At 38.3% G+C, this 24,416-nt stretch overlaps 1 protein-coding gene across 2 annotated transcripts in view; it reads right to left on the reverse strand.

Moving 5' to 3' along the window:
• Window positions 1–1,969: 1,969 nt before the first annotated feature.
• LOC139962075 (uncharacterized) overlaps window positions 1,970–24,416 on the reverse strand; it is a 41,047-nt gene continuing 18,600 nt past the window's right edge. For both annotated transcript variants that reach the window (XM_071961926.1, XM_071961927.1), the window contains 18 exons: window positions 23,495–23,816; window positions 22,291–22,463; window positions 20,797–21,094; window positions 20,166–20,410; window positions 18,892–19,236; window positions 17,305–17,457; window positions 16,469–16,781; window positions 14,870–15,128; window positions 14,011–14,182; window positions 12,989–13,208; window positions 11,925–12,106; window positions 10,944–11,087; window positions 9,922–10,117; window positions 7,548–7,574; window positions 7,011–7,092; window positions 6,665–6,714; window positions 4,880–5,863; window positions 1,970–3,902 (listed from right to left, as the gene is read on the reverse strand). In XM_071961926.1, the coding sequence (XP_071818027.1) occupies window positions 3,805–3,902; window positions 4,880–5,863; window positions 6,665–6,714; window positions 7,011–7,092; window positions 7,548–7,574; window positions 9,922–10,117; window positions 10,944–11,087; window positions 11,925–12,106; window positions 12,989–13,208; window positions 14,011–14,182; window positions 14,870–15,128; window positions 16,469–16,781; window positions 17,305–17,457; window positions 18,892–19,236; window positions 20,166–20,410; window positions 20,797–21,094; window positions 22,291–22,463; window positions 23,495–23,816 (4,263 nt within the window). In that variant the 3' untranslated portion in view covers window positions 1,970–3,804. The remainder of the gene's footprint in view (window positions 3,903–4,879; window positions 5,864–6,664; window positions 6,715–7,010; window positions 7,093–7,547; window positions 7,575–9,921; window positions 10,118–10,943; window positions 11,088–11,924; window positions 12,107–12,988; window positions 13,209–14,010; window positions 14,183–14,869; window positions 15,129–16,468; window positions 16,782–17,304; window positions 17,458–18,891; window positions 19,237–20,165; window positions 20,411–20,796; window positions 21,095–22,290; window positions 22,464–23,494; window positions 23,817–24,416) is intronic.

The raw sequence follows: 24,416 nt of genomic DNA on the forward strand, positions 1-24,416 counted from the left end.
AAGAGGTTCACTTCTTAAGTGTATTTTAAGTATTATTTTTAGTGTACTTATCTTTTAAAAGGTTATTTACGCACTTCCGAAGTTTTCACGGTCCAGGCTCGTAGCGAAGAGGGAGGGCGAAGGGGGCGACCCCCCCCCCCCCTTGAGCAATTTTTTTTGTATGTTTTTATGATATAGCTAGTAATTTAAAAATAGAAAATGCTTAGATGCAACTTACAAGGCCTGGGAAGTGCCATTACCAGCGATCTGGGAGCCTGCATTTTCGGCCAAAATTTTCTTCTACGCTTCGCGCCAACTCATCGTGGCGCTTCGCTTAGATAGTTTCCAGTGCCGAATCTACGGCTCCAAAAGTTTGCCTTCAGGTTCGCCCCTCCCTTGGCAAATTCCGCTACGCCCCTGTCACGGTCTAGACTAAGTGATCGGCTTGACTGTCAATTTCTTGCTCAGGTGGCAGAGGAGGCTTGAATAGTACTATGAGTATGGGGAGGGGTAGCCGGATGGAGCCTAGAGGAACGGAATTCCGAAGGTCAGTGGGACGTGTGACATTGTCTAGATGGGGCACCCGCAAAATTATTTCAAAACGCCTCAACAAATAGATCCTCTGTGCATTCTGTACCACCGTAAATTACATTTTTTTTTAAACAAAAGCACTTTTAACTACTTTTTCGCTCACCTGGTTCCTCAACAAAATTTGAGGGGACTATTTAATTACGTTTTTCTTATACTTTGGTTTCAACAAGAAAAACCTTTTTTTTTTTTTTCGGCAAGAGGGGCGGATGAATGTACAGGGTTCGAATCCCGTTCTAGTTGAAGATGTAAGTTTGCTCTAGTTTTCGATTGTTTAGTTCCTAGTCACAAGTTATCCGTTGTTATTTTACTTACACAGACGGATACATATCAGAAACGTGAGAAATGTCACTTGTATAAGTAGGCCTAGTGAAAAATGAGGTCCCTCTAAACTTGTAGCGCCTCTAAATTAATAAGGAGATGATAAGCCAATCAAAGGGAGTAAGACAACGAAAGGCTTAAATTGCTGTCTATTGCATTGGGCAAATAACTTGTGATTTCTTATCAAGATAATCGTTAAAAAACCTTGTAGAAAATGTCTCTTCTGAAACATCGAGCGTCGTAAATCTTACCATGTGATCATATGACGTCACTGATTCGAGCTTCCCGTACAAGCCAAGGATCACTTTGCTGTTAAATTTCAATCCGTTATAATGTCTTCCAGTTAAGTTTTCCGTCGCTCAATTATAGTTTTGTTGAGTAAATATAGGTATGACATTTGTTAGAGGGTTTTTGAACAGAGGCGGCAGAAAGAGTGTTCACAAACTTAATTCGAATGGCATTGGGATACGTGACTTGGTTTCGATTTGAGGGGGAAACCGTGAAATCACATGTAAGATTTTACAGGGGAAAGGGGGGGGGGGCATATTTCCATTACAAAAATGGAAAAGGGCACCATTTCATTACAAAACAGGCACTTTAAAGGCATTAAAGACTCGCCCCAAACCGCGTGCCGCCTTGTGAAAAAGTTAACTTTCCGTTGCTTGCAAGTGAAGTTTTCTTCTTGTCACTACAAAATGCAGACAGTAATGAAACGTGATACCTTGTCATCTTTTATCTAAACCTAAGATGTCCATATCGCTGCTATGTACACTGTGTTGTGGGTATTGACCGTAGCTGTATGTATTGACTGTACACTAGTGTCTAATTACCGACGGTAGATAGCTGTGTGTATTTTCTGGGATTAATGGTGGTGTCTAACACTTCTGTTACACCTCATTCGAAACTAGGTCAGATTACCGGCATTAGACGTTTCTTTGTGCGCGAGTCATCACTTCCTTTAAGTTATGAAAAGTAACCTTTGAGGTTTTCAAGCACAAAATTGAAGGATCGTTTTTAACTCTCCACCCTCCCCGCCCTTTAACATTGACATTTTTAGCAAGAAACAAAACAAACAAACTGATCAGCTTTGATATCTTCTATATTTTACAGGACACTGACATTTTCACATACCTACATATTTTAATATATTTCTACAGATAGTATTTTCTACAGATAATATACAGAAAGTTTTGAATGTGACTTTTTACATAATATTCTTTACCTTAATTTACCCAATCATCATTTAAACCAAACTAACATAATCTTGGAAATAATGTATATAACTCTCACAGACTGCTTAGAATCAATATCCTATTTCGGGATCTGGGACACAAGATCCTTCGTTATCTTGCCGCTGACATGTAAATAAAGTCAGTGCGGAAACAAGGAATATTTTAAAAATTAATTTAGTGATTGGGTAGTGCACACATGTCATACATCTCATTAATTGAAAAATGGCAACGGACAATTGCAGATGGATACCCCTTTCGTTTTTTTTCCATCAAATTTCAAGAGAACTAGGTAGTAAGCGCTCATTCCAAACCCCCCTCTCCTGCCCAACCCCTTTCATTCCTGGTCACTTGACCATGCACTTAATGGTGAGGGAGAGACAGCATCCATCACCCCTCTAAAGTTCTAACCACTTATGTAGGATACAATATTTCCATTCATAGGCATAGGAGGCTGGGGGGCTGCAGCCCCCCCAACCAAAATTTTTGGTGAAAATTCGGGCAATATGCTGATAATTTTTCGGGCACCTACTGAAAGAAGAATAATTTGCAATGTGTTTTTCAATGGTTAAACTGATATTATTATGATCGTTAGTATTGTAACGGCTTCCCCAATATTTATAACCAATATGGAAGGGTAATAACACGGAAAATAAAACCAACATTTTTCGTGCGCTCTACGCGCGTTTAACATCTTACTGTGCATGTCATATAGGCATTCATCGGTTATCGGCATGTGATGTAATAAGCGATGAATGCCTATACGATAGCACATTAAGATGTTGAACGAGCGCGGAGTGCGCGAAAAATGTTGGTTATATTTTTCGGGCAAGTCGTTACAGCCCCCCCAAATAAAATTAGGCTCCTACGCCTATGTTTCCATTCACTGATGGGGTACACATAAGCAGGCCACACATACATTATCGTTCCTCTCACAGTGGTGCTATAGTGAACATCAAACAAATGAGTCATGAATGTTACATGTAGTATAAATACAAAGCCCAACCATTACACTGTAGTAAACAAATCCAAAAATGACTGAATGCCATGTATAATTAACTGTTGTATTGATGAGCTGTGGTCTCTTAAAACAACAACATATTCCACCATGATGCATAACCATACTTCTGTGGGCTGCTGTTGCAGTAAGGTCATCTTCTGATCGTTTGCATGCATTTCCCAGCTGTTAAAAAATATTTTCATTTCATGCCTTGCTTATGAGACCCTGGAGGTTAGATTGCTTGCGAGTAAAACCCAGTCTGCCGGGGTGGGGGGGGCAGCACACCCAGGGGAGGGTGGATTCAGGTTTGGGGCCTTTCCCCCCCCTCCCCGTGACTCAAATGGGAATACATCCACCTACGTACCTACACCACCCATATATATAATGAAAGTTTCTTTAATGAAATGTACAAAGCTCAGATATGATATCATATTTAGATTTGAAAGAATCGTCCCAATTTGTCAGAAATTCAAAGAAAAGATCCTGTTGGTTTGAGGTAGTTCTTTTGTCTGATGACCTCAAAAAAAAGTGACTTCACATCTTTATCTAGAAAATAGCTAATGCCCACTTGTTTGTTTATTTGAGTGAGAGAGAGAGAAAGAGCAAGAAAATGAAAGTTATATAAAATAATTTGTGGACTTTAAACGTGAGTAAACAAGATTGGCAATAACACTAAAATCTTTCAGTTTAAGGGTAAAACCACTCCCCCATCAGTGTCCATTCTGTTGTCATTGTTTCATTGCCTTCCACAGTAACATTTCTCCAGAACAGACCTGTTAAACCAGCTGGAAAAAAAGGAAGAAAAAAAGGAATGCATTATGCTAACTGTAATACTGCCATCTTCTCCTACCTCTCCTCTTTCCCTGTTGCTTTCTTCTCACCATCCATTGTCCACTTATAATCCCCTTTCATCTATCTCACTGTGTTCACTGTGCTCATTAACCTGTCTGTTTTCTGTGTGTGTATTTGTCCCTTCTGTTACTGTTACTTGTCATTTAGCCTTTGAAGAAGATCCTGCTAGGATCGAAACGTCAGGCCAGCTTACTTTTACACATTCTCCTACACAGGCTCTCTAGTGGATAAGCAGTTTGCTAACAGTTTTATTTTATTTTGATCTCCTAAGACAGCAGGAATCATGTACTTAGGTGGAGGGGGATGGGGGGGGAGGAGGATACACACACAAACACACCCTCGCACACACACAAAAGTGTAAACTTAAAGGAAATAAAAATAAGAAAGATATGCTTTGATTTTAACTTTCATGTTGACTATTATGACTAATACAAAGTTGTTTAGTTGTTTGAAAAATAGATTCATATCAGCAAAGAGACATGTATTAGTCCATATAGCTTTACCAAAATTACAATTACAATACAGCAGAATAATGTATTAGAAAAGAGAAGGCAGGTATATTAAGTGATGGGTGTTCCACATCTAATCTTAGTTTAACCACCAGTTTCCTTTGGGAATGTCGGTTCACTTTTCAAGATTCCAACTAAAAAAACCTCTCCACTTCATGGACCAGTGCATGGAGTAACAGATTTTAGTTTTTTTTTTTTAGACTGTGTTATGGCTTAACCATAAAATAAAAAATTAAAAAATCAATCAACACCGAACTAATTCCTATTTGTATTATTATTATCATCAAATGAAGCGGTATTGCTGGTGCTACAAGCAAACAAATAAACAAAAACATACAAACATATGAAACAGAGCCATCTCTCTATATAAACAGACAAATAAAAGAAAAAATGACTCTTACCAGCGATTTCGAGGAATGTTCGATTTTGAGGTGGGATCAGCCAGTAGCCGTATGGTGTGGTATACTCTGGTGTAGTTTCTGCCATACCCGTGGTGACACCCATGGTAGTCATGAGTTTGGCCACCGTGGAAGCTGCTGCTGGCGCTGGTGTGGTGCCTTCCAGACTTTCAGAGGTAGGATCATCTGGTGAAGCTGTCATCATGGTATAGGTGCTGTTGTCAGTGGCACTGCTGAACCCACTTGTGGTACTCTCTCTTATCGTAGCTATCATCCCTACTGCAGACACTTCTTCCATCATCGTCACCGTCTCTTTGGTGGTCGCCACCATCTCTTCTGTGGTCGCCACCATCCCTTCTGTGGTCGCCATCATCTTTTTGGTGGTCACCACCATCTCTTCGGTGGTCGCCACCATTTCTTCGGTGGTCGCCACTATCTCTTCTGTGGATCCCATCATCTCTTCCGTGGTTGCCAACTTTCCGATGGTCGTAGCGCCATCTGCACCTGCTGTCGACGGACTTGACCGTGTCGCCACGGAATTGGAATCGGAGGTCATATCTCCAGCTTGAGCATTGGTACCCACAGGTGCCGAGGCGGTCCCGGAGTCACCATCGAAGGTTACTCCATCAGAAACTCCTGTGGCTGGTACCAGAGTGGTCCTCTCTCTGTAACGTGAAGTGACTGTTTGCTCTGCGCCCTCTCCCTCACCGTTCCTGTCCAAGCGGATGAAGGTACCCTCCAGGGTATCGCCAGAAAACAGAAAATCCAGCTCGGGGTCCTCGTCAAAGTCCAACCATGGTACCACGGTGGCTTCTATGATCGAGGACTTGTCCAGGAGTACCTCCTCAAAGTAGTCGTTGTTGATTGAATACCAACTGTCCCCGAGGTCATTGCTGAACATGACAGCTTGACCATTTTGGGAGAGACCAAACAGTTCCTGGGTTTCCTTGTGTAGGAAATTTATGTTTGCCACGTTGTTGTCGATACCTGTGACATGAAAGTATAAAGGCAAGATATTTCACAGTAACCACTCTGATTGAAGAAGTAAGACGAGAAATGGGGGGGGGGGGGGACAGAGGGGATAATTTTAAAGGTGCAGTGGCAGCTTGAACAGAGACATGAAGAAGTCTTCTTGCGACCAAATTGAAACATTCAAATAGTCATGTAGCACTGAAAGAAGATTGTGTCATGTCTTTAAGTTTACTTCTTTTAGACGGTATGATGTTTGAAGGAGGTATATCGTCTCTTTGTACGGGTTGTGGCAAAATATGCTTATATCTATCTCTAAGACATAAATCTTGCCACCCAGTTTTTATATACCGTATTGAAAGGCCTGTCTAAACGTCTTTGGCAATTGGGTTAACAAACCATGCTGTATTTGTAAGTGAAATTAGATATTGCAATATTACAGAGGAACAAATGGCTAAATGGTAAGATTTGATATGGGGTAAAAGACGTCCAAATGATCCATTTACTGACTTTATCTCAAATATTATATCAAAAGTTCGTCTTCGGCTTAAATCGTTTAACACAGTTGATCGATATTTTATAAAGTGGCTGGGTATAATAGATTGCTTCCACAGATATTCATTATATTACAACATACTGTCGACCAGATGAAATAAAATTTATCTCACAAAATATCCATGAAGGAAGAATAGAGACCATCTTACTAGCATGAGCCCAACCTGAAACAGTTAATAGAATGATGTACTGCACTGATATGTTCAGTTGGGAATTTGAAGGAATATTAAGTGACCAACAGATTAAAATGACAAGATAACTCACTTTCCCAAGTAACTCCCACATCTTTAGAGTATGAGCATCTTGTTGGACCGCTGTTGATAAAGGTGACATAAACCAACAATTCAGCATAAGTACAATTTATAGTCATTTAACCTAAAACTAATCAATTTCATTTCTCAAAAGAATGACTTTTAAATGACTAGTTACAACAAGCAACATGCTTCTTGAAACCTTGAGTTGTAACTTGGTCCGTACTTATAGTATACATCTTGTTCTAAAACAAAAACAACTCTTTGCTCTTTTAGATTTATATCCATTCTTTGCTTTATATTTTAATGGGTGAAGGGATTGAAGACTGCTCACATTTGATGATGTACAGTATACTTACTCAACATACTCCAGCATGCAAACGAACACTGTTTGACTGATTTCATCAAAGATAAAACCTCTTTCGTAGTAGTTGATACCATCTGGAAGAGAAGAGAGAAAAATTCGCCATCTATCGAACAGGATTGACATAAAAGTGTATTTAATTATTTAAATACAAATTTAAATATAAATCAGTTTACAACCACCTAATCACCAACCCCTCCCCTTCGATCACTCACCCCTCCCCCTCCCCACTAAATGTAAATGCAAGACTAACTAAAGATGTATTTACTTTAACACTTTAAGTGCGCTTAATTGACAAATATTTCACTTGCTTTGTGAAATATAGCAAAGCTACACTTTTGAATTCTTTAGATCTGTTATGGCAGTAGTCACTGCAATGAATCGTAATGTTATATGTCTATTACACACAGAAATTATTATAGAAAATTACTTTTTGGGTAAGCTACCCTTTTGATTTTTTTTTAGATCTGTTATATGATTATAAAGAAAAGTTTTTAATTATAAAGAAGGACAAGAAAACTGATATACTTACATGGATAACTCTTCACAGGACAAGCACCTGTATGTAAAAGAAATATTAAACTATTTTATGAAACTTGAAACAAGTGAAAGCTTCAAGTTACTAGAATATAGCTTGTGACTATTCCATTGTCTGTATTAATTATGCAAATTTGAAAGGTGCAATGGAATACATGAATGGGGTCATCATCATCAACCCAACAATTTAAAGAGGTTATGAAATGAAAATTGTTCATGTCTTGGAATGGTTTATCTACATTACTACAACACTACCCATGCACAACTTTCCGTAAATATGGCTTCAAACGCCAGAAATTCGCTGTCAAAGTATTCCCTAGAGACCTCTCGAGCTGCCACTCGTAAAAAAAAGCAAAGCTGCCCACCGCAGTTCATCTGACGTCATCAAAGGAACCAATTCAGCCAAAGCCGACTCCCCGCTGTTTATCGATACGGCGTTATACAGTTTAAAACATGTAACCACAACACTCTTCTCATCAATTGTCTTCTCCTGAATCTTCCGATTCCGAGGAAATAGGACTTCACCTCTCAGGACATTCGTAAGCTTTGACTAAAATTATTTTCTTGAGGAAGAAGAGGAGGAAATAGTTTTTAGGGTGATGAAGATAATCTCGGTGTTTTTCCCTATCAATTGAGCCCCTTGCAGAAGAATTGTAAAACGATCCCGATGGCCGAGACGCGTCGCTGCTGTGCGAAGTCCCGGAGCAGAACGGTTGGACGACCCTGAACCCAAACTGGTCGGTTGAGCATAAACAAAACCACCGTTATTAAGACCTTCATATGATTTAAATTATCTCGAATGTCGATGATCCTGCTACTTAACTTCGTAGCGAAGCTTCTAGAATTTTGTGTCTTACAGTGCAAGGAAAATGTGACATTCTGTTACAGTGCAACCCTATAGTAGTACTGGTAACATGGCCCTAGACCTAACTGATAGATGTTGTATAACACGCTAGCCCGTGTAATTGTATCACCCAACTGTTACGTAAAATCACAACACAACGCCAGTTTTACCACAAAAGAAAACTTCCAGATCTAGAATTGATTGTTCTAAAACCAACTGGCTTTAAGTTTTGTGCAAAATATTAGGTAACCAACAAAAAATCGTCATTTGCTGTATCAAGGAGGCCTAGGCTATGGTCATAACAAGTACTTTGGCAACAGTATAGGCCTACAGGCACTCGTAACGTTGTGTATGTGTAGTGTTTTGAGCGAGTCGTGTTCAAATTCTTCGATTTCTGTCATCTTTTGGAAAAGCTTGCAGTAGAAATCCATCTTTACTTGTGGTGGAGCAACCTGATACCACATATCGGCTCCGCATATTTAACAGTAACAAGATAAATTTACGTAAAAAAAAAACTCCAAACACCAAATCTCAATTACTACGGAGTGCTGCAACAGTGTAATGTTGTGTGTTCTCAGACGTTTAAGAATGTAAACATAGCGTCTCGTAAGTGAGCTCGAGTTCCTCGACTGACGTCACGCGCATTACCGTAAATACAACAATTTTTCGAAAGTTTTTATTACCCTCGAATTTTTTATCGTTTATTCCTCGAGGATGCAAGCTTCGTTTGACACAAATTGGGTATCATTGGAAAGCTACGAGTGTACAGAATACGATGAGAAAGAATTTTTTTTCCATTTCATAACCTCTTTAACATATTAAAGTCAGATATGTAAAAACCAATAGAAACTAAGAATCTGATTTACTGATTTAGTCATGTGACAAACATCAAACTGTTATCATCCATAAACTTCAAATCTCATATCTAACATGATAGTTTTCTGTCTTTGTCCTTCTCAAGTTTACTCCCTACCCTCTTCCCTTAAACCTCTCTTTGTCTGTCTACAGTAGGCTATATCCCCTACCTCTTCCCCCTGTTGGTTACTTTCTTCTCTCCCTCCCGTGTCTACTAATCCCCTTACATCTCTTTTGTGTTCACCCTGCTCATTAACCTGTCTGTATTATGTGTGTATTTGTCCCTTCTGTTGCTCTAACTTGTCATTCAGCCTCTGAAGAAGATCCTGCTAGGATCGAAACGTCAGTCCCTCTTAATTTTAAACATTCTCTTACACAGGCTCTTTAGTGGATAAGCAGATTGCTGACAGTTTTATTTTGAAGATAGTTAGCAAACAAAAGAAATTAACCTTTTGAAATGACTGGTTAAGTCATATGACTCAAAATCAGTCTTTTCTTCATATAAACTTCAGATCTCTTACCAGGATATACAGTCATTAATCGAAAATCCTTATGACTTTAGCTTACTGATTTTTATATCATGAGAACTCAAATCGCATCCATCAACCTCAAGTCTCACGGCAGAACAAATTAGTGACCACTCCAAACTGTAACTAAATCTCTGACTCACTGGTTAAGTCGTGTGACTCAAAATCAAACTTGCATCCGTAAACTTCAAATCTCATAACAGGATAGTTAGTATCGTTGGAGGAGGTCTGGGGAAGGATCCGGAGGTAGCGCGCGTTGAAGAGGTTGGAGAACGAGGTAAAGGAGTAGTCATCGTGAGTGTCGTTACCCTCGGCTTGAGTCCAAGAATTTGTAAAAATCTAGACCAAACAGAAAAAACAGTTTGATACTGTAACTTTCCTTATATATATTTTTTTATTTGAGATGAATTAAGGTTCTTCCGGAGTATTCTGATATTAAACCAATTAGCTAACGCAAATATCACAAATAAACAAACAAAAAATAGACATGTTTTACCTGCATGTAACTTAAATATGTAAAAGGCTACACGTACTTTGCTCACATGGTGATTTCCAGGGCGAAATATCAATTTGCAAACTACAAAACACAGTTACTAAATAGATTGGGGGAGGGAGGGAGGGTTGATCTGTAATTAAGTAACAGGCCAACAAAGAAGTGCACATGCATTCAAATATATTCTCAGTTTATAAGGTATTTATAACAAAACTACAAGATTTCAAGAATCTTACAATAGTTAATTAAAGCAGCCCTTTTACATGTAGCTGCCAATTATCCATAAACTTATAATAACCAAATTCTACCACATATTACCCAAAATAAAGAAATTTACTCCTCCCTAAGATAGTGTTTCAACAAGTGAAGGTTAAACTTGCAGGGGAGTACTTCATACCTTAGAGTTTTGAATAATGTTTTGATCAAACATATTTTCAAATAGGTATTAATCAAACATATACAGCAACATGAGAGTTTAATTTTTGCAAATTTAATGAAATGGATTTGTAGTGAGTAAAATGAAGGTTAATATCAACTACTTTAATAAATCCATCAAAGTCAACCCGAACACTTCCAATCGGCTTCCACCACATTCGTACATGCAGCATACCAGTTAGACGGTCCTGCCCTGAGCTTACTTGAACCATTTACTCGAAACCTAAGTGTAATTACCACAGTCGATCCAGCCTCCTGATAGTCAGTCCATACGATTCCTTCTTCGCTGTAACTCACACGGAATGTATCGCAGTATATGGTGTTGTTCCAAGCTTTTTGCATCATAATCCCAGAGATGCGATACGTGGCACCAAAAGCAATCTTTGACGAGAAAGAACAAGATTTGTTGTAAATATGAAAATATTACAGATGATACTTAAAGGCATTGAAGACTCGCCCTAAACTGTGTGCAGCCATCTGAAAAAGTTAACTTTCCATTGCTTACAAGTGAAGTTTTTTTCGTGTCGCTACAAAACGCAGACAGTAATGAATCGTGATACTTGGCTATCTATTATCTAGACCTGAGATGTCTATCGCTGCTATGTACACTGTGTTATGAGTATTGACCGTATCTGAATGTATTGACTGTGCACTAGTGTCTAATTACCCAACGGTAGCAAGCTGTGTGTGATTTTTCTGGGATCGATGGTGGTGTCTAACACTTCTGTTACTCCTCATTTGAAACTAGGTCAGATTACCAGTATGAGACGTTTCTTTGTGCGCGAAATTTCAATGCCTTTAATATGCTAATATACTAAAATATAAAATTGCACAAAAATTACTTACATACACACACACAAGGGGCAAAAAACAATCTTGAATGGATAAAACAGAGGCTATAAATAGTCACAAAATCTCTAAATGGAAATAAAAATGAAATTCTAACCTCAAGTCAGTGAACATTCCACAACGTTTTCGCATAAAACGCTGTTAGTGAGAAGACATAACCTTTGCATAACAGGATTTGCTTTGGAATTCATAGGACCTCACAGATTAACCTGACATCCACAGGTGGTGTTTTGTATATTGGTTTCAGAGGTTGTACGAATCAATTTCAAGTTACCCCTGAATTTTTGGAAACTGAATCGGAAAAATTTCAAAATTTATATTTACAAATAGTTAATGGACAGAGAGCGTACAGGATCCATAGTTAGTTACCTGTATATAATCGTTTCCTGAGAACGGTTTGCCATTTCTGACCCCAGGCGCCCAGCCAGAATCCGAGTTGAACCTTGCTTTAGTCGGAGGGTATGGGTTTGTGGGCGTCTCCTGGAAGCTGCTGGCTGTTATCTGACAGTCTAGAATCTGACCGCTTTCCATACCCAAAGCATCCTCACAAGCTGTTCAAAACGGAAGCCAAGAATTAAAAACAAATTAAATTCTAAACGGCTTTGCATACTCGTTATGCTTTCTGACCTTTATGTGGAGAGTGGGCTCTACAAATCTGTTAACGAATATAAGTTTGAACATGGCCCAGTGACTATTTACACTTTCGTAGCAGACCACAGCCTGAATTAGTTGTCGATCATTATTTTCGGCTGCCAGAATTGTCACCAGAACCTGTTGTTACGAACACATCACTCCAGTACTCGGAGACCTGCATTGGTTGCCAATACATTGCCCGGATAAATTACAAGCTCATTCTGCAGGTTTTTTGCATTCTTCATTATCAATCTCCGAGTTATATGACTGATTTGATGAAATGCTACACTCCAGCTAGGGCATTACAATTCCAAAGTCATCTTTCTCTAGTCATTCCTCGTACTAACAAAGTCACATATGGAGATTGTTCGTTCAGTGCAACAGGTCTTAAACTCTGGAATTCTCTTCCTCATCACTTGAGAAATGTCACATCTATTGACACTTTTAAGAAGCATTTGAAAACTTATCTTTTTAGGCTTGAGTATGGGCATTAACCTTATTCGTTGTTTTATTCACATTAATGTGCCCATTTTTATGTATATTTATATTTTTATGTTCTTTATTGTGGTTTATAGCCTTATTTCATTTTTTACTTTTATTGCTGTTGTTATTACTTGTAGGTTTTCTTAAGTTTGGTAATTTTATATTCCAGGTATTGGTTAGTTTGTACATGGCTCTTGAGCATGTTTTGTTTCATGATAACAGCACTTTAATATATGGTATTTAATATTATTATTTTATATTTATTTTCGAGGACCTTTTAAATTGATAAAGTCATTTGTTTGAACTTTGACACTTACGAGTAACGGTAAAGGTGAGATCCACTATCTCTGTGTCGGACTTGAACGCTTCTCCGAGTATTAGTGAGTCGTTGCCGTCGAACCCATCGGCTTGGTAATAGATAACCTCGACTGGAACTGTCGTGTTGATGATCACTGGCTCCACTGGCATGATGCCGGAAGGATCCATCGAAAAATTGAACCAAATTTTGAAGGTGTCCGTGAAAAATACTTCCTCAAACTGATGAAAATAGAGATTATAAAGGTCAAACCTAAGTAATTGAGATTTGAAAATAGAATTATAATATATCAACAAATTGATAGATGGATGGGCAGTTTGACAGACAGACGTACTGGGTGACATGTCGATCATTTGACTGATTCAAAATCTGAAGATATCTCAATGATATCTCAAAAGTGGCTGGTATATATCTCAAAAAAATGACTGGTAGTTAAAGCAATCTTTGGTAAAAGAGGACAGCAATTTTGAAAACTGATAATGAATGTTTCCAATGCTGGAAGTTGGTTTGTAAGATTCTTGTGCCAAATTTTGGGCATGAGCTCAGTAAAACTGAGTGTTAATAATATTAACCCAAATGTACAAGTTCATTGGAGAGGTTATTTCAAGTAGCAGGGACGGTCACCGACTATACTCCAAAATTCTATTGCGGTGTTTTGGGAGAAAGTTCTCAAAGTGATTGCCAGTAATAATTCCTGGGATAATGAAGTTTTGGGTTCGTAAAGCAGGGAACGACTATCTATCAATTGAGTCGGAGCTAGATTACTTAGAGTAGACTTAAACTAAAATTGTAGACCGATATCGGTTCCAAGAGAGAAAAGTGACATTCAATACTTTTATAGCATAAAATTAAATACAAATGAGTATTTCACTTTCAATATTTTCCTCAAATCTGTATGCAAGAAGGAATACAACAAGATTAACAATATAAAAACTAGTGATTTAAGGAAAGCAGGACTAGGAGATACTGTAAGAGTCAAAGTTCTCTCAAACAACGGCAATGATTTGTATCCCGGCTACTTACGTGAAATTTGACCCCTTCCTTGGTTACTTCAGAACAGAGTGCGGGCCCTTCCAACCATATAGGACTGCCAATCTCGATATAGTATGGCAGCATGAAGTTAACAATTAGTGCATGGGCGTGAGCCGAGGAGTAGTTATGGTGCTTGACCTCTACTGTTCCAGCCACCGTGTCGCTGAAATGATATAAATTCATCGGTCAAATAGATAGAGCGTATACAAAATTGGGGCTGAATATCCAATAAAAATTCAGTTAAAATATTCCAAATTTGGGAGTTGAGTTTGTTTGAGGTTAATTAGATCGCACAATCGACTGGTGATAAAAAAATAAATTAAAAAATCAAATTATACAAGTGAAATGTTCATATTAAATTATTCAATGTGCACTTGGCATGCTTTGCAGTTATAATTCTTACTTGACAATCTGCCTAAACACCCACAGAAAACTCTCCCAAACAAAAGTTACATTTTCATGTCAATTCATGAAATATTGAAGTACACAATTTGAAAGCGAACTAGATATTAGGTGATATAACTTGAAAGTACGATATAAAAAGCTAGGAAATAGTGCTAAAATTGCTAAAATAATGCCAAAATAAAATGCTAAAAATAAAATAAAAAGCTAAACAAAATGCTAAAATAATGCTAAAATTAGACATACAAAGTTGCATTTCATAAAAATTTACTCTATTATTATATTCATATAATTTACAATTTTCAAAATTTCCAATATGTATGTCTTTCATATTTTGCTAGTCTTAACTACTTAAAATGCAAAATGAGATTTCCCAAACAACTATTTTATAATACCCTAACTGAAGGGCAGGCAGAGTTATAACCAGGTGTGTGAGATCAATGCTTACCCAGGGTGCACCTCATTAATATCAAAGTCCTCTACCGTCAGGTTGAAATCGATCATGGGCATTTCACTACCTGTCTTGATGACCTCCACGTAATGGGTCTTCACCACCTGGCGGTCTTGACTGTAGTCGAAGGCGACGTCAAAGTCCAGCAGCTGACCGTCCACCAATTGGTAGTGGTCAGCCAACTGGATTTCAAACGATAGCCAAATGTCATCGTCCTCTTCTGAGCCTGGGTTATACTGGTAGTAGTGTGAGGTGCCTGAAAAAAAGAACAAGAAGAGTTGGTAAGTTGTCATTGTTTACGTACTGCATTGTGCAATAGCACCATCATTTCCATCAGAGTCGTACTTGTCGAACAGACTGAGCCCAGCCCAAACACCTTTAGGTAGGTCGCAATGGAACAGGTTTATATTGAACGCTAGCGTAATTAATACCAACTTCACTGTAACAGTGTATAACTGTGTACCAAAACGGACAATTTTTAATATGTCGCATGTACAGGTAGGCTATATCTATGTGATTTATCAGCATTTGTGAATTCTCAATATGAACGACCATTGACCAATTCATTGTCATTCCATAATAGCCGTTTTTGACAGATTCTTTCATTGAAGAGTTTTTTGTTTTGTTTATTCTTTTGATATTTTTCACCATGCAACAAAAAGGATTGAAAAGTAAATGGAGTTTTAATCATCTCAGTAGCAACACTTGTTAAACTAGAGTCATTTGATATTATAAATATGATTATGGTATAACTTTTCAGAGACTGCAACGTCTGCAGATGAGCGCAGCCAGGCTTGTTGTAGACTGCTATGACTTCAACACACCATCGTTGAGTATCCTCCATTCTGTGCACTGATTGCCAGTTGAATTCAGAATTAAGTTCAAAGTACTGCTCCTGGTGTTTAAGTGCATCCATGGAATGCCACCCTCCTATTTGTAAGACGATCTGTCCTTCCAGGTCAATACTCGTTATACCTTGCGTTCTAGCAATACACTCACTCTCACTGTTCCCAGGACTAAACTGAAAACCTATGGTGACCGTGCCTTTCCATCAGCCTGGCCCAAGCTCTGGAATGGTCTGCCCATATCTGTGCGGAGTTCTCCCACTCTCAGTCAGTTCAAGTCTTGCTTGAAGACTCATTTTTTTAAGTTGGCATTCTATTAGGGTTGTACAGCGCTATTGAATACTTCGTAGATTTTAGCGCTTTATAAGTTCATTTATTATTATTATTTTGTTTACATTGAAGGAGCAGTAAAATTCTATACTACCAGTATGTAAAATACCGGTATACTAGTACAGGCATACAATAGTAGCAATACCTTACAAGTAGAAGAAACCAAATGGTTGAATACCCTATTTAAAATCTACATGCTTTTATTTCCCGATAAAAAAATATGAAAATTCCAGATGTATGGTTCTCTATATAATCTTTGGTCAAGACTTTGTCAATGTGTTTGCACATTTGCAAATCCCTTTTTTTCAATCCTGCTAAAAAAAATAAAACCCCAATCATTCTACCCTCACTCAACCTCCCCCACCCATCATCATGACCATCTACTATTAGGGTCAAAAACTCCATTGGAAACAAAACATACCGTGGTTCATGATGACTCCGAAATCTATCAGGACCGAGGTATTTTGGCTTGTACCGAACATGGAGTCATAAACAGGGTCAAACTCTTCTTGGTAAAGATGCCAGCAGGCAAAATTTTCTCCCACCGAATCCAGCTGAACATCCATGATGGTGAGGAAGGCTTCATCTCCAGCTGTTGGCATGGTGATGTTGATGGTGAGGGGAGTAGTCATCGCGGGGAATGACATCTTGATGCTGTACCACTCTCGGGACCCAACCGTCATACTCACGTTGTCTGCAGACTGGTAGACTCTGAACTTTGGCTCAAAACTTGTCTGAAAATGACGAGAAACTTTCTTTATAAATTTTTATACTGTAGCTCTTAGAGACCCGAATTATAGGTCCGGCTTTTCCACGCATTCTTTAAATTCAAACATTTACCAAGTATTAAGATATAACAAAAATTTAAATAAAAAATTGGCTTCATTAGATCAGTGCACACTTTTTGTCTCTTTTAGATTCCAACATATGATTTAATAAATGATGACAGTGATTACAAACATGATGCAAACATATATTGAAAAAATAAATAAAATGAAAAAATAAATAAAATGAGGTTGCTCCGAAGACAATAATGGTATTGTCCATACAATAAATTTTTAGGTATGATTAAAACATACCATTTAATAAATTTGCTTCAAAATGGAAGAGCACATTATGTCGAAGATATCATATCTCAATAATGATGAAATATGATATAGACACACACCAAGTACAAAGAGTGTGCTGTAAAAGTAGAAATATTAGTCCCCCCATTATTTTCTGTGCTGTTTTTTTTTGTATTGTTGACATATTTACCTCAGATGTGATCACGTTTTCATCAGCAAAGAAGTTGGTCTGTAGACTGTATTCATTGAAGCTGTTGAGGTGGATGTGAGCACCCAGCCAAAATTCATCGCCATGGTTTATAGTGTCATTAAGAGCCAACCGCACTATCAGCTGTACACGAACCTAAAAGAGCCAATCAGAAATAGCCTCTATAACACGCAGCTGTAGGAAAAGTGGGGCTCTCAAACAAAGAGCCAATCAGAAATAGCCTCTATAACACGCAGCTGTAGGAAAAGTGGGGCTCTCAAACAAAGAGCAAATCAGAAATAGCCTCTTTGGTATGCAGCTGTAGGAAAAGTGGGGCTCGCAAACAAAGAACCATATCAGAAATAGCCTCTATAACATGCAGCTGTAGGAAAAGTGGGGCTCGCAAACAAAGAACCATATCAGAAATAGCCTCTATAACACGCAGCTGTAGGAAAAGTGGGGCTCGCAAACAAAGAACCATATCAGAAATAGCCTCTATAACACGCAGCTGTAGGAAAAGTGGGGCTCGCAAACATTTTTCGATTTCGTGCCCACTACTACAAAATTGGGACTTATTTTCCTTTTTATTGTGTCTTTCGCCTTTCATCTTGAAGAATATGTCAGTGGTTTGGATTAACATTATCAGAGAGGGCAGAAAATAATTAAGATTCAATTTAATTTAACATTAAAACTTAAATTTCATGTTAACATAATTTTAAGTCACATACAATGTACTTTTCCAATCCTCGGACGGTTGATATGGCCAAAAAACAGATACGATTTTCAGTTGGGACATGTAAGATGAGTTTGCTTAACTTGGCAAAAAGTATTCACTAGTGTTTCAATCAGACAGGATTGGAAAACAGTTGCCAGTTGAAGATTTTGCAGAAATTCAAAATAAGATGGGTAATTAGTAATCAGTAAAAATAATAAGTAGTAATATTTCTTTTTTACCCTTTCTCACTGATCTGAAGAAAAGTGCTGCCAGGGATGCAACTCAAGAAGTTGGAGGCAGAAAATGGTACCACGATACTAAACGAAAGCCTTTATTTTCTCATTTAGTCTAGATTCGCCCCCTAAAAGTTTTTTAATCTTGTGTCCTTTTAGTAAACTCTGCTAGGCTGCAGTTTTCAGATACACTACAGTGAATGTAAATTGATCAGATGCTCACAAGTTTACAAACGTTCAATTAAAGCTACATCTGCGACTCATATTTATAGAGAAATGCAAAGTAAAACAAAGTAACCAAAACATTCTGTATTATGAAAAACAATTTATTTTGGAAGAAATAAGAGCAACTCCCCCCCCCCACACAAACAAACAAACAATGTGGTTGTGTTTTTGTTTCTTATCACACTTGATTGTAGAATTCTACTGTAAGATCTGAGTTTTGCTTCAACGATCAATTCCCCACATAGATGAATATGCATTGCCTATAAAAGTACGCAAATTAATTACTAACTAACGAGGTGGACTCGGGGGTCTTCTTCAGCAAATCAGCCACTGCAGTATTCATGTACTGTCTGAGGTATAATAAAGCGCCTTTTCAATTAACAAAGCATTAATTATCGACAAGAGAAAAGAACTTACTCTATTCTTAGATGACAGTAGAGGCAAGCCGAGGTCGGCTTGCATGTTATTGATAGCTCCAACATCGAGAGAGGCCATGTCGGTGTTTTCGTCTTCCATGGTGGAGCTGTATTTGGTGTCGTAAAATGTGCCGTTCATGCACGGAATGTTCCATCCGGATTCCACCACTCTGACCTCGCATATGGTGGTCTGATGAGGGTTACCGTGGTCACCGTAAAATTCAAACTTGTAATCGGCTGTGGAGTCGTACGGAATGTAGACATCAAGATTGAAGACGGCTGCCCCTCCTATGGTGACATACGTCTCCGAGGTGAGTTTGTCAAATTCTGTTTCTGGAATTGTTGGCTGTGGAAGGAAACCAATAGTGGGTTCGCCTTATGTAATGTTTTTCATCAATCTTTTACAACCTTATAAAAGACAAAAATCATCAAATTGATTGATAATGGGATTCAAACTTGACGAAAAGGGCTCGTGATGAACGGTTAAACAATTTTGATTGAGGTTAACTGGAAAATTTGGGTTCTAATAGCTATGATTTAGTCTATGAACATAGAACTTTTAACATATTTTTATAAATTTTTCATAATTATTCTTCAAAAGTTGTATCTTACTCATCATCACTTTTAAAGAATGTACACAGACAGATGGAATGAAATCTTGTACCAATGGTCATTATGATCACGACATTATTTGAATTATTAAATTAGGAACACAATTAAATTATACCTATGGAAAATATGTAGTAATTGCAATTAATATTTGTTAATTAGGTTAAAACCTAATCAAAACGAATTAAAATTGATAAAGTTTCTGAAAAACTTTCCTGAAAAATGAGTTTCCAATAAAATGAAAAACAAAATTGTTTACCATTTCAAAATAACCTGGTGAATCTATCTTTATTTTTAAAAAATGAACATATTTGCTGTAATTGATGTTTTGTCTAGGTATTTTGCCATGGTGCCTAATGAGACAAAAATGTGCATGTTCATACATGCTTGTCAAGTTTTTATGCATAAAAAATGACTACAGTATATTTTTGTGTTTCTTGCATTAAGAAACATGTCCACCTAAACTTGATTGATCAGGTATTATTTGATTACAAAGACTGCTAGCCTAGTGCACCTATAAATTTAATTTAATTTTCGTCAAATGTTTTTATTTTTCTCCGGCATATTTAACAAACTTTCTATTGTTGTTTGCACATTTCCCTCGTTGTATATGAAAACCCTAACTATAGCTGGCTTTTAAAATATCGGAGTTTGTAATGAAATTACCAAATCGGTGCTTTGAGGAAATGGATCCACTTCGATCAATCGAGCTGCTCCCCACATGTTTGTCTCCCCCACCAAAGCTGCGATGTCTAACGCCTGTAGTTGACTCTGAATGAGCTCCTGCTGATCTACGGCGGTCAAGTTGTTCCATTCGGTCAGGTTGAACCACGACACCCCAGAGTCTTCTAGCTTGACCACCACCTGGGCGATCATTCTATTTCTGTTGGGGTCGGTAGTCGTTCCTGCACCTAGAGGTTCAAACGAACAACCGTAGCATTTCACAAATTGAATCGGTGGTTTTGGTAAATATAGGTAATTTTACTGACAGATCAAAGAACTTTCTTCCATTCTCTCTGCCATTCTCTGCTCCCCCTTCTCATCGCCCTCCAAAATGGCCACAAACTAGTGTTATCCTTGAAAATTTAATGGATTGAATATAAGTTAATGAGTCAATGGTTAACTTTCTGAAATCTTACGAAAGGGATAAAAGTGTACTTCCTCTCATGCATTAAGTGGAGCCTGCAGGTTCAACTTGTACCTCCCTCATCAACCCACTTTCCTGCCCCCCCCCTCCCACCACCTCTTTCCCTTCCCCCTCTTTGGGTGTATTGTATCTTAAATTGAGATGATTCACCTGTATTACGAACAATACCCAGGTCCAAGAGTGCTCTGTCTCGATGGCCATCCTCCTCGAATGATAAGTATGTAGCATCAATGTCATTTCCGAAGCAAGGAATATTGTAACCTGTGGTAAACACTCTGTTTCTACAGATAGATAAAGTGTTATTGGGTGTTGTTACGTCCAGCTGATAGGACGCCACAGAATCGACGGGCGTGAAGATGTCCACGTAGAAGACAGCCGTGTCGCCAACCTTCAGGACGTCCTTCCGTCCTGGTTTCAGATATACGTCAAACTGAGGTTGCTCGTCCATCTGAAGTTGAGTGAAAACCACATTTAGGAATGTTTTTGGCTTAAAAAAGAACTTGTTATTTGAGAAATAAATGGCCAGAAATTGACCATCAGAATGCAGCCAAATGCAGCGTTAATTCTGGAACTTTTAATTACTACTTGCTTTAACCTTAGGAGAGAGAGAATTAAGTGTACTAACCAATATTCATTCTACTCCTAGTCATTTGCTATAAACCAAACAATCTCTTTCCAACCAATTCGTTCTTCAGTAGTTCAGCCACTATAAAAGCCTTATCTCACTTGACTAACAATTTATAATTAAAGGGAGTGAAGACTCGCGCACAAAAAACTGTCTGATGCCGGTTATCTGACCTAGTTTCGAATGAGGTGTAACAGAAGTGTTAAACACCACCATCGATCCCAGAAAATACACACAGCTTGCTACCGTCGGTAATTAGACATTAGTGTACAGTCAATACATGCAGCTACGGTCAATACCTACAACACAGTGTACATAGCAGCGATGGACATCTCAGGTCTAGATAAAAGATAACAAGGTATCACTTTTCATTACAGTCTGCATTTTGTAGCGACAACAAAAAAACTTCACTTGCAAGCAACGAAAAGTTAACTTTCTCAAAGGGCGGCATGTGGTTTGGGGTGAGTCTTCAATGCCTTTAATTTGTAATGTTTTTTAAATTCCTCTCCATTCAGCTACACATCCCCAACCACACTGTTCTTCCATTTATACTTCATTAAGTTGTAGTAACTGTTTTCCACTCCTAGTTTGGTCTGGACAAGGTCAACATGGTTTTAGTTGAATTTAGCTTAAAGCTGTTCTAGCTACCTGGTTGTGAGGAGGTGGGTTCTAAGATCTACTTTAATATTGATGGAAGTCAAATTCATTTGCATTATATTTTGTAATTTATGTTAAGTACCATGAGTAGAAGCTGCATTCCTCTTTTATTTTTCATTTTTTGGGGGGGTTTTCAGTTATATTGGCAGAGAGCCTTGAATCCTCCATTGTATTATATATTTTGTGCTGCCTTTATGTTGCACCCTGGTGGGTCCTGGTTACAGAAGGTTTGCCTGTGTGACTGCATGAAACATTTACAACCCACCGTGTCTTTTTCCTGGTTGCTTCTATTGCTAAATGCTTTATGAAAATTCTGCGTGAAAAGTGGCTTTCATCTACTATGCTTCAATTAATTCACTTACTTCTTCTATTGTTGGTGTTTCCAGTTCCAATACATAATTCACGTCTTCTGTCAGAAAGCCCGTCCAGCCGTAATTGGCTTCCACGGTCACATTGATTTCCATCCCTTGGACCAGATCAGGGTGATCCTCATAGTGAACTTGAACCTCAAACGTAAAGGTGCTGTCAATTTCAGCTGAAATATGACAGAAAAATATTATGATGATGAATTTTGCTAATCTTGGCCCCCCCCCCCCCTCAAAAGAAAAAAATCCACAATTCAAATTAATGCTTTCACCTTCCCATCTTAGATTAGAACCTAATCATTTGAGATGACATTAGACCTTGTATAACAATGGAGATCTTCAGCGTTTGTGCAGAGGCTCACTGGGTCCTAATACATGTGATCTACTTAAAAATCTCCAAAGGATGTTGTACCGTGCTGTAAACATAGCATATCTCAATAAATGTGCTACTTGTGAAAATATTTTTAATTTTTTTTTTAATTATTAACAAGATTATCTACGAGAAGAATCACAGGTATCTGTGGCCAGTAAATTCCATTTCGGGGTGTCTTGGATACAATGTTACTGACGCTCAAAGCTTAAACTCAGTTGAGCGGACTTGAAAGCGAAATACTTTTTGACTAGCAGCCTTGTGTAAAGTTGCCAAACAAATATTGGGAAACATTTTTTTCTTAAATGTGATGGTTATGAGAATTAAAAACTATATGTTCGTTCTAATATATCACACTATGTGTGAATTAGGCAGTGTGCAGGTACTTTGCACGACATGTGTCCACCATCAAAGCTTCATCAAGGAAATTTTCAGTGACTTCAGAGACCGCAGCATGTAAAGTTTCGTGGAACTAGAATAGACTAATATGACAGCGCCCTCTGCATGACCCACAGCGCCCTCTGTAACCAACAGCGCCCTCTGTGGTTTACAGAAGGCATGGCTGAAGTCCCCATTGAAAGTACACTTTAAGGGTTACCCAATGGACGAGCAGTCTACTCTAAATTTAATCAACTTTGGAGTCTATCATGCATAATATTCTTATTTAATTTCATGTCAAACAACCAAGTCAAGGTCAAGGTTCTATAAATACGATAAGTTTTTAAAAATGAATCTTATTTCATACTTAGCTAACCAATATCCTATAAATTACTTAGACCATACGACACGAATGTTCGCCAATGACCGATACATATTTTACAGTGTGTGTACCTTCTTCCATAACATCTGTCAAGGTATTTGACACAGTCTGTAGATCGATAACGTATTGATCGATCGGTCCATCTCCAGCCATCGAATATCCATTGACCTCTGTCCTGTTTCCCCCGTAGCAGTAGAAGTTCTTGCCGATATCTTGGATAGCCACCCTACAGATGCTTAGAAGAGGCTGTCCATTCAGTGAAGGGGTCGTTATGTTCAGGATGAGAGGGCTGTACGTGGTCCCTGGGGGTACACGAAGTCGGATTTCAAAGGCGGCACCAGTGTGAGGGTAAATATAGTTTGTGGCCCCTCGCCTTAGGAGGCTCAGCTGAGGCTAAAAGAAGATGTATGGATAAGAATGCAGTTGAATTTTAGAATGAGATGATATTGACATGACACATGAATACTCAAATTAACTGTTAAAGAGATGCCTATGCTGCTTATACGACTGCACAATAGATTGCAGTTAATACTGACCATTACCTAATATGTAGGTGCTGGAATTATCTGAGTTGGAAAATAATAAATAAAGAAGAACACACCTATCCAGGGGTATGGTATCGCCGTCAAATGGCTTTACAAGGCCATGGACTTGCAATCTAAGGATTGCAGGTAGTTCAACTCCTGGCCAGATCATTACGTTTGTGTCCTTGGGCAAGGCAGCAATTTACTTCCATTGCCTATCTTTGGTGGCTGGACCCCTATGGGATGTCCCCTCAGGGACACATTGATGTGGCGCACTGTAGTGTCACAGAAGCGACTGTTTGAATTGTGCACACTTAGGTGTGTGGGTGTGACAAGCTACCAATGACTCGGGTTCAAATGTTGTAAAAGTCATGGGAGAATGCCTTGATTTGATACAAGACTGCATACCTTGAAACTTGAGCTGTTTATCCCCCCACCCCCAACCCATCCCATCTACATGCAGATTCAA

The sequence above is a fragment of the Apostichopus japonicus genome, chromosome 20, assembly GCF_037975245.1.
Source record: "Apostichopus japonicus isolate 1M-3 chromosome 20, ASM3797524v1, whole genome shotgun sequence".
Lineage (NCBI taxonomy): Eukaryota > Metazoa > Echinodermata > Holothuroidea > Aspidochirotida > Stichopodidae > Apostichopus > Apostichopus japonicus.